This window comes from Emys orbicularis, chromosome 10 (genome assembly GCF_028017835.1).
Source record: "Emys orbicularis isolate rEmyOrb1 chromosome 10, rEmyOrb1.hap1, whole genome shotgun sequence".
In the NCBI taxonomy this organism is placed as follows: Eukaryota; Metazoa; Chordata; order Testudines; family Emydidae; genus Emys; species Emys orbicularis.
The window spans coordinates 37,011,417-37,022,309 of NC_088692.1; the positions used below are offsets into that span (position 1 = coordinate 37,011,417).

Sequence of the window (10,893 nt, forward strand, 5' to 3'; positions counted from 1 at the left end):
TCCAGCCTGGGGAGCCAGAGTCCTAAAAAGCATAAGACTTCCTTGTTTCAGGTTTTACTCTGGCATTTATCAAAACTGCTCGAGTCTGTGAGTACTTACCTCTTTAAGAGCAGGATGAGCTCTCCAAAGGGTTTAACGCAACTTGCAGCAAAATTCAAAACATCATCCCAATCGATCACCCAGTCAGGCTGCCTGATGCAATGCTCTTTACCTCCAGCCTACTTCAGAGTAAACAGAGCCTTGCACCATGCCCTGGGAGCTCAGGATCTCTGGGGTCTGGCAGGCCTGCACAGGGCAGTGAGTTCCAGAGGGCAGGGCCATCCATTGAGAGGTCAGATCAGAGACCTAGTCACAAAACTGCCTGCAATTGAGAGCTCGCAGGAATGGTCCTCTCTATGGTATTAGAAGTGGAGATGTTTCTTTCTCATTCAGAGAGTTAAACCCTGTATTGAACTTTCTTTGTGTCCTGTGCCTTTCTGGTATCCTGTGTATGCGGATAATTAATGCATGGCAAGCCGGGGTTTAAATCTTCAGTGCAGTAGCCTGCAGCGTGCTAACGGGCCATGTGGACTCTGCTGCTGCACACTGAAAGTTCCATAGTGTGCTGTGACCTGCTGCTGTTTCCAGGGTCCACATGGTCCACAGTCAGTGCACAGCAGGCTGTAGATTTACAGCTCAGCTTGCCAAGCACTGACTCCCCAGCTAGAGAAGCCCTTAGTTTCCACTGAGATCTACTAGGACTCATGGCTCGTCTCTGCATTACCACCCAGGCTATGCAGGGCTGCCTGAGCATGTTTGTTCTTGCCCCTTCTCTGACAGTGTGACTGGACTGAACCTTTCAGCTGCACCTTTCTAAAGTGGCATTTACTCAGTAATTGAATATTAGCTGCCTCTTGGCCAGCGATTCTGGGTGACTTGGTTATACTAGTTGGCTCCTGCTCTTTTGATGGAAAGCTGTTACTTAATGTTCTGCAAATGTTCTCTATGGTAAGAACAGCCTGTGTTATCCAGCGGAGTGCCAGCCTGGGCACTTGCTGCCCTATCAGGTCTGTGGCTGGATTTTGAAAAGTGCTGGGTCATTTTTGACCATTAACACTGAGTTGCATGGCTATCAAGGGTGATCTAGTCTCCTGTTACATGATGGAAGCTGTGGTACTGTATGGGAGGCATCAGGTAGAACTTTCCTACATCCCATACCTTGTACAATATAAAAGCAGCTTAGCATGTGAGACTGTCACGCTCCTGAAGCCTCAAGTCTTGGTCTCTATCTGCGACAAGATACTAGTCCAGTCCAATCCAGCAAACTTTATATTCCTAGACCCTTTGTGGCTTGTCTTTCAGCTAGCTGCAGTTCCAGCTCCTTTTGTTTTATTACTTACTGTAGTAATGTGTTATATCTGCCTATTGTCCTGGCCTCTGGGCTTATCCAGATGTTTAAAACAAAACATCAACATGTGTACTCTCCCTCTTTCCTCGCCCCCCACAAAGAGCTGACCAGATAAAAGCACCTCATAATCTAGACCAGTGGTTGTCAAACTGTGTGTCGGGACCCCAAAGTGGGTCGCTACCCCATTTTAATGGGGTTGCCAGGACTGGTTTAGACTTGCTGGGGCCTGGGGCCAGAGCCAAAGCTGAGGGCTTCAGCCCTGGGCTGTGGAGCTCAGGTTACAGGCTCCCTGCCTGGGGCTGAAGCCCTTGAGCTTTGACTTTGGCCTCCCTGCCCGAGGCATTGGGATTTGGGCTTTGACCTCCCCACCCGGGGCAGCGGGGCTCAGGCTTTGGCTCTGGCTCAGGCTTCAGTCCCCCCTCCTGGGGTCATGTAGTAATTTTTGTTGTGAGAAGGGGGTTGCGATGCAATGAAGTTGGAGAACCCCTGGGCTAGATCAAATCCTCCAACCCACCCATACATCCAGCAAACTTGGGTTCTAGCTGACTAGCAAAGGGAGAGAATTTCATCACCAGCCATTCCTCCAGTGAGAACACACTGGCTCCAGTTCTCAAGAGTCTCAATCGAAGGACTGTTCAGAGTGTCTCAGATGTGCTTAGACTTCAGTTGAAGTTTGGTCATTTTTTCTGGTCTGGTATCTGCATGGTTTGTTAAGCAATCACTTCTGCTCTGTGGGTTGACTGGAGTTAGGAGTGTCATGAGAGGTTCTTGTAACTCCTGGGGGGTTTGTCCCTGGGACATGGGCTCTTCGCTACTCTGGATGGGTTTTGCATTTGGAGTATGGCATATTAGCTCTCCCTGAGCTCCTTGAGGATATTTCCTGATGAAAACTGAGAATAGGTCCTGTTTGGCAGGAACATTACTTGGAGGGTGAGGGGTGGAAATGGTGCCTTTCTGGACTGCCAAAGCTGAAAGCTCAGCTTCCCACATTGCCACACTCTGGGGTTGGCTGTGTGTGAGGTCAGGTTCACAATGAAGGCAAACAGCTGGGAGGTGGAGGGATTGACTGAGACAAGCTGAGCCACATCCATTTACAGTTAACAGCTGGAAGGGTGTGAGTGAGGTCCTGAAAAGGAGGCAGGTCTTTCAAACAGCCCTCAGATTCTGCGTTGGGGAGAAGTGGTGGTTGAAGCACTACCTCTGCCGTCTGGGCTGACTTCTGCAGGTGTCTGTTTCAAAGGAGGCCAGTCACTTGCCCTCCCAGCCTGGGCACTAGGTAGCAGTTCCCTGCAGGAGAGCGTGAGCAGGATTAGGGTATAATGGCAGTATATCTAGTACGGGAATGGGAGTTAAACCTGAAAAGCTCAGACAACACAAGCCTCTGGGCTAATGGAGGGCCCTGCCAAGTGGTATGTACTCTGATGCCAGGAGATCCAGTTGGACACCAAATACTCTAATATATACATCTGCCTTTGGCCAGCACTTGATGTCATGCGCTCCAGTCCTGTCTGGCATACCTGCATGCTGGCCTTTAGGCATATTGCTACTCATTCCATCTCCTAAGATCTGTCTTTTTCCATAGGCATTTGGCCAGTCCTTCCTGCAGCCTGACATACACCTATTTAAACAGAATCTCTTCTACCTGGAGACACTGAATACTAAGCAGAAGCTGTACCACAAGGTGGGTGCCAGTTGGTCAACTCCTATATGTGCTGTGTGCAGCAGTTAGAGGGCACTGTGCTGAGCCCTGCTATATAGCAAGTCCTGAGCCACTGCTAGGCTGAGCAGTGTGACAGTATTATGGTCTGGTATCTCGTGAACCCGGAATGCTAGAATTTACTGCTTGATGGTACTGGAAAGCTGCAACTCCAAGCTCTTGGTGGTATACAGCACCCCAGGAGAGGTTTCGGAGTAAAGGCTGTGGGCGGGGAGTGCAGCAGACCTTGAGTCATCGTGTTTCTAGTGCTAGGGGCACAGAGCTGGGGGCACAGCACGGATTAAATCAACATTCCCCTCAGCCTGTTGCACTAGTGTCTGGTACAGAAGTGATCCCACCTCTGCACTGGTCACAGTAAAAACCTGGTGGGCTCTTCAACAACAGTAGGGAGGAGGATGGAAGGAGTCACCCAAAATGGGAGGGGAGGAAAGGATTCACTGATTGGGGCAAATCTTCCCCCTCCCTTGAGCACAAGGGGCACAGAATAGGTGAGCCCCCACCATCACTTAATCTCTCCATGAAAGCAAGTCCCAGATAGGAGCCTCCCCCTTGTGGAAGCAGAAGAGGGAAATTTGCCATCCATCCGAACAGCCAGAAAGGACTGGCCTGGAATGAACGGAAGGACCAAAAGCTATTATACTTAGGGGTTTGAACATGGTAAAGGATGACTTTGGGGGCTGGGGTTTGGACTAGGGCTGTCAAGCAATTAAATAAATAAATTGCGATTAATCAGATTAATCACGATTAACTACATGATTAAACAATAATAGAATACCATTTATTTTTAAAAAATTGAAAATTTTCTACATTTTCAAATATCTTAATTTCAGTTACAACACAGAATTCAAAGTGTACAGTGCTCACTTTATAGTTTTTTTTACAAGTATTTGTACTTTAAGAGAAACAAAATAAATAGTATTTTTCAATTCACCTAATACAAGTACTGTAGTTCAATCTCATCATGAAAATTGAACTTACAAATGTAGAATATGTACAAAAAAAATCTGCATTCAAAAATAAAACAATGTAAAACTTTAGAACCTGCAAGTCCACTCAGTCCTACTTCTTGTTCAGCCAATCGCTCAGACAAATAAATTTATTTATATTTGCATGAGATAATGCTGCCCGCTTCTTGTTTACAATGTCACCGTCTGTTCTCACTTTCAGGTGACAAATAAGAAGCGGGCAGCATTATCTCCTGTAAATGTAAACAAACTTGTTTGTCTTAGTGATTTGGCTGAACAAGAAGTAGGACTGAGTGACTTGTAGGCTCTGAAGTTTTACATTGTTTTGTATTTGAATGCAGTTATGTAACAAAAAGATCTACATTTGTAAGTTGCACTTTCACAGAGATTGCACTACAGTACTTGTATAAGGTGAATTGAAAAATACTACACCTCTACCCCGATAGAACGCGACCCGATATAACACGAATTCGGATATAACGCGGTAAAGCAGCGAGGAGCCCCGGGCCCCTTAAAGCGCCACCTGAGCCCCGCTGCTTTACCACATTATATCCGAATTCGTGTGGAGCCCCAGGCCTTTAGATCCCCGCCTGAGCCCGGCTGCCAGAGCTCCGGTAGTGATTTAAAGGGCCCGGGGCTCCCCACAGCAGCTGGCGCACTAGGCCTTTTAAATCACCGCCAAGGAAGCCAGTCCAGTCCTGCACGGCGTACCGGCTCTTGCCGTATGCCGTACCGGCCTGAACCCGATATAACGCGGTCTCACCTGTAAGGCGGTGAGATTTTTTGGCTCCCGAGGACCGCGTTATATCGGGGTAGAGGTGTATTTCTTTTGTTTATCATTTTTGCAGTGCAAATATTTGTAATAAAAATAATATGCACTTTGATTTCAATTACAACACAGAATACAATATATATGAAAATGTAGAAAAACATCCAAAGTATTTAATAAATTTCAACTGGTATTCTATTGTTTAACAGTGCGATTAAAGCTGCGATTAAGCGCAATTAATTTTTTTAATCACGATTCATTTTAATTGCATGAGTTAACTGCGATTAATCGACACCCTAGTTTGGACTCTTCAGTGGAGGAAGGCTAATGATCTCTGTGTGAAGCATTTGGCTCTCACCTTGGCAGGCTGCAAGGTATTTAACCTTTAAAATCAAGTCATTCTGATTGTCGTGTGGAGTGCCCCCCACTTCAGTTCTGGCATATTGGCCATTGTCTTGAAAGACTGGAGGTAGAATCTGGGGCTTAGCTCTCCTGGCTACTGGATGAAAGCAGGGACCCCAGGTTAGGACCAGTACCACAGAGGAACTCTGTCCTTGACCTGTATCAACAGCAGGCTGTTGTGGCTGGTGCACTAACTAATCTTCAAGACTTGTTGGAACCTCTGGTGCTTTCGTAAGCATCTGGCATTGGGTGGGCATCTGACGAGCTGGAGTGAGAAAGGGACTTATTGATCTCCTGCTCAAGTAGTGGATGTTTAAACTGCCATCGTTCTTCTGAGTCCATAACCCAGGGGTGGGCAAACTTTTTGGCCCGAGGGCCACATCGGGGTTCCACAACTGTATGGAGGGCTGAGTAGGGAAGGCTGTGCCTCCCCAAACAGCCTAGCCCCCGCCACCTCCCACTTCCCGCCCCCGACTGCCTCCTTCAGAACCCGCAACCCATCCAACCCCCCCTGCTCCCTGTCCCCTGACTGCCCCAACCCCTATCCACACCCTGCCTGCAGACAGCCCCCCCGGGACTCCCACCCTCTGCTCCTCGTCCCCTGACCATCCCCTCCTGGGACCCCCCGCCGCTAACTGCCCTCCCGACCCCTATCCACATCCCCACCCCCTGACAGGCCCCCCGGGACTCCCACTCCCAACCCTCCCTGTTCCCCATCCCCTGACCGCCCTCCCAGAACCTCCGCCCCATCCAACCGCCCCCTCCTCCCTGACTGCCCCCCAGGACGCTCCGCTTCCTTACCCACCCCAACGCCCCCGCCCCCTTACCAGCAGCAGGAGCTCGCAGCTGCAACACCCGGCCAGAGCCAGCTGCGCTCCCCATGCTGCCCAGCGGAAGCAGCAGGCCAGAGTGCGGCCTGCACTGCGGCATGGCTGCAAGGGAGGGGGGACAACAGGGGAGGGGCTGGGGACTAGCATCCCCGGCCCAGAGCTCAGGGGCCGGACAGGACGGTCCCGCGGGCCAAATGTGGCCTGCGGGCGGTAGTTTGCCTACATCTGCCATAACCACTGAGCTGAATGGGGCCAAATTCACCCCCTGCCTTACACCAGGGATTAATTTGGCTCACTGTTCCAGTCCCTGCAGATTCAGCACTGCTACGCTGGTTCACACTTGGGATGTGTTCTGCACAGTCAAAGGAGCTAGCGGCTTCTGTTCCTAAGTGAAAGCTGAAATCCTAGAAAAAACATTAAGGCCTCCAGCAAAGGGATGGTCAGATGCAGCTGTGCTTACTGCCTTGATCTGGCCTTCGCCCTGGAGAATTGCTTTTCCCCTTGGTGGGCACGCTGACATGGCACTATGTAGTGGCTCAGTCTGACCCCGCCCAGGAGGCTTGGCAGCTTGGGAGGATATGACTGAGTGTGCTTCTCTCGCCCTGCAGAAGATCTTCCGGACAACCATGCTGTTTCAGTTTGTGAATGTGCTGCTTCAGGTGCTGGTCCACAAATCACACGACCTGTTGCAAGAAGAGATTGGCATTGCTATCTACAACATGGCCTCAGTGGACTTTGATAGCTTCTACTCAGCCTTTCTCACGGAGTTCTTAGCCAGTTGTGACGGCGTGGACTCCAATCAGAAAAATGTACTGGGAAGGAACTTCAAAATGGACAGGGTAAGGGGGAGCGACGCTGCAGAGGGGTTACCTCTGGGCCAGGTACTAGCATGCATCACAGCAGAGTTATGTCATGACACATTCTCTACCAGCTGGAGACCTGACCCCCGCGAATTCCCCGCCAAACAAAAGGGATTTCTCAGAATTGTCACTAAAGACAGGTGGCATTCCTATTGTCCTCTGTGCCTGCAACTGGAATTTCCTAGGGCTGCTAGCAAATCCAGCCGTTGTCTTGTCTCTGATTGTCTATCCAGCTGTGAATGAATTGACATATTGGGGGAATAAACTTCACCTGTGGCACTTCCTCACAGACTTACACTCCTTCTGGAACAAGGTCACTCAGGCCTTGCCCAACCACGAGTTACCCTCGCAATTTACCTGCAGTTCAAGAGCTGTAGCAAAGATGTATAAAATAGTGTAGCTGCAATCTCATCCATCTCCTGCAGGCCTCTTGGATAAAGCTGGAGTAAGTGGGGGGCTGTAATCTCCCCAGTGTGCACATCCTTATGAATAGGGCTGTCAAACGATTAAAAAAATTAATTGCAATTAATCGCACGATTAAACAATCATGGAATACCATTTATTTAAATATTTGTGGATGTTTTCTACATTTTCAAATATATTGATTTCAATTACAACACAGAATACAAAGTGTACAGTGCTCACTTTATATTTATTTTTGATTACAAGTATTTGCACTAAAAAACAAAATAAACAGTATTTTTCAATTCACCTAATACAAGTACTGTAGTGCAAGCTCTTTATCATAAAAGTTGAACTTACAAATGTAGAATTATGTACAAAAAAAATCTGCATTCAAAAATAAAACGTAAAATTTTAGAGCCTGCAAGTCAACTCAGTCCTACTTCTTGTTCAGCTAATTTCTCAGACAAACAAGTTTGTTTACAGCAGGAGATAATGCTGCCCGCTTCTTGTTCACAATGTCACCTGAAAGTGAAGAACAGGTGTTCTCGTGGCACTGTTGTAGCTGGTATTGCAAGATATTTACATGCCAGATGTGTTAAAGATTCATATGCCCCTTCATTCTTCAACCACCATTCCAGAGGACATGCGTCCATGCTTTTGACGGATTCTGCTCGATAACAATACAAAGCAGTGTGGACCAATACATGTACATTTTCATTATCTGAGTCAGATGCCACCGGCAGAAGGTTGATTTTTCTTTTTTTGGTGGTTCGGGTTCTGTAGTTTCCTCATCGGAGTGTTGCTCTTTTAAGACTTCTGAAAGCATGCTCCACACCTCATCTCTTCAGATTTTTAAACCTTGGGTCGTGTGCTGTAGCTATCTTTAGAAATCTCACATTGGTACCTTCTTTGCATTTTGTCAGATCTGCAGTAAAAGTGTTCTTAAAGTGAACATCATGTGCTGAGTCATTATCCGAGACTGCTATAACAGGAAATATATGGCAGAGTATGGGTAAAACAGAGCTGGGGACATACAATTCTCCCCCAAGGAGTTCAGTCACAAATTTAATTAACATTTTTTTAATGAGCGTTATCAGCATGGAAGCATGTCCTCTGGAATGGTGGCCGAAGCATGAAGGGGCATATGAATGTTTAGCATATCTGGCACATAAATACCTTGCAGTGCTGGCTACAAAAGTGCCATGCAAATGCCTGTTCTCACTTTCTGGTGACGTAAATAAGAAGAGGGCAGCATTATCTCCTGTAAATGTAAACAAACTTGTTTGTCTTAGCGATTGGCTGAACAAGAAGTAGGACTGAGTGGAATTGTAGGCTCTAAAGTTTTACATTGTTTTTTTTTTTTTTTGAGAGAGAGAGAGAGAGAGCAGTTATGTAACAAAAAAAATCTACATTTGTAAGTTGCACTTTCACGACAGATTGCACTACAGTACTTGTATTGAGGTGAATTGAAAAATACTATTTTTGTTTATCATTTTTACAGTGCAAATGTTTAGAATAAAAAATATACACTTTGATTTCAGTTACAACACAGAATACAATATGTACGAAAATGTAGAAAAACATCCAAAATATTTAATAAATGTCAATTGGTAATCTATGGTTTACCAGTGCAATTAATCGTGATTAATTTTTTTAATCACAATAAATTTTTTTGCATTAATCGCGTGACTTAACTGCGATTAATTGACAGCCCTACTTATGAAATATACCTGGCAATAGCTACAGACCAGCTTCCAAGCTCCTGGGAGCACACATGGCCTTTGGGTGCTCAGTGCCAGGTGCCCCAGAGGGAATGAACAGAACAGGTAATCATCAAGCGATCCATCCCCTGTCGCCCATTCCCAGCTTTTGGCAAACAGGTTAGGGACGCCATTCCTGCCCATCCTGGCTAATAGCCTTGATTTCCTTGGTGTCTTCTAAAATAGCCAAATGCAGTTGGAAAATAGGAGTCTTTGTTTCCATGTGTCCCATAGCACTAGGAAACTTGGGAATTGACCTGCGTGGCTTCACTGCAAAAAAGCACACAGGTTGCTGTTCTAGCAGATGGCTCCTCCCCTGGCCATGTGATGCCAGCTCATTTTCTGCATGCGTAGGCACACTAAGAAATCAGTCCTGTAAATAAAAGCCAGGATTTTCAAACTTCTCTTGCAGGGAACTCCATTCTCGGTAACTAGCCATTAGATTGAAGAACTGTTCCAGGCAGAGAAGTGGCTTCTCTCTTAATATGAGATTTCAATAAGAGCATATTTACATCAAGGATTTGCCCTGGGATCAAGCTGTCGGGGGGAACCGCCATAAGGTATTCTCCTGGCATCTACAGAACTGGGTTACAGGTGAAATAAATAGGGGCTTTTGTCTTTGCTCATTGATTTACTAGGACAATGCCAAATATTGCTTCCTATGGTAAGACAGGTACTTGCAGGCACTACTCCATTGTCACTGTAACTGTGTTGCTTGATCTTTCTCCAGGACCTGCCATCTTTTACCCAGAACGTGCACAGACTGGTGAATGACCTGCGCTACTATAGGCTCTGCAATGACAGTTTGCCCCCTGGAACTGTGAAGCTATAGTTTCTGCACTGGACTCATGTTTTGATCACTGTAAAGAATGGATTTGTACTTCTTTTGTCACCACTTCCTCTCCTCCCTGCTCTCGTCAGTACTGGAGGATGATGCCGTGTCTTGCGCATGGGCACATGTTCTTGGATTCACGCACCACCACGCTTCCTTACCCAACTCAGAAACCTCCCCGTTGAGTCAGCAGCACTGCCTGCAAGAATGGGTCTTAACGCCAACTGTAGGGCATTCCCACCATATGAAAAGTCATCTTGCTGGGTTCTTGTTTTACTAATGTAGCACTTCGTTGCGTCCGGAGATTTCAGTGAGTCGTCTTGACAAATCTTGTGTGTGTCAATCATGAGGCAGAAACGCCAAAGACTACTTCAGACATTCGCACCTTCGCATCATTCCACCTTCCCGCCCCTGCCCTGCTCTTGGAGGACAATTGTGATGTCGGGACTGGTTCGGCACTTGTCACTCCCTTTCGTTTTAAATTGCCTTGAAGCCTCCCTGCTATTTTCAGGGATTTAGAAACTTGTGGGTTTTTTTAATGTTTTCTCATCATTCCATTGTGATACTAAAACAACATGCTTAATGGAAATAAAGTGCTTACTTTGTTGTTTTAAATAGCTTCTTACCTCTTGGCTCCATCAAACTGCTTTGCTAGTTGGAAAAGCATTTCTTACCATGGGAAGTGTGAGGGGGAGAGGCACTGGGTTCTTGCCCTTCTGCCCATCCCAAAATGGGAAGAAACTTTCAAAGGTGCGTGATGCTGCAGCATGGGATACCTGGATTCAAGATTAATCTTGGAATAGACCAAGGGCTTTTTACCTTGGAGATTGAGTGGTGGGTAAAAAGTCCAACAGTCTCCATTCTGCCTGGGCCAAAGTTTATGATGTCCACAGTAGCACATTTGTGCCATTGTTAGGCAACTGGTACGTGGTCTTTGCTTTTATGGTCTCTAACTTCTGTAACAGT

The 10,893-nt window shown here is 46.8% G+C and overlaps 1 protein-coding gene across 1 annotated transcript in view; it reads left to right on the plus strand.

Annotated features, from left to right (window-relative positions):
- The window catches only part of XPO6 (exportin 6), a 103,973-nt gene extending 93,432 nt beyond the window's left edge, over window positions 1-10,541 (plus strand). Inside the window, exons 22-24 of the mRNA XM_065411932.1 lie at window positions 2,970-3,068; window positions 6,679-6,909; window positions 9,826-10,541. Of these exons, the coding sequence (XP_065268004.1) occupies window positions 2,970-3,068; window positions 6,679-6,909; window positions 9,826-9,927 (432 nt within the window). The 3' untranslated portion in view covers window positions 9,928-10,541. The remainder of the gene's footprint in view (window positions 1-2,969; window positions 3,069-6,678; window positions 6,910-9,825) is intronic.
- The last annotated feature ends 352 nt before the right edge of the window (window positions 10,542-10,893 follow it).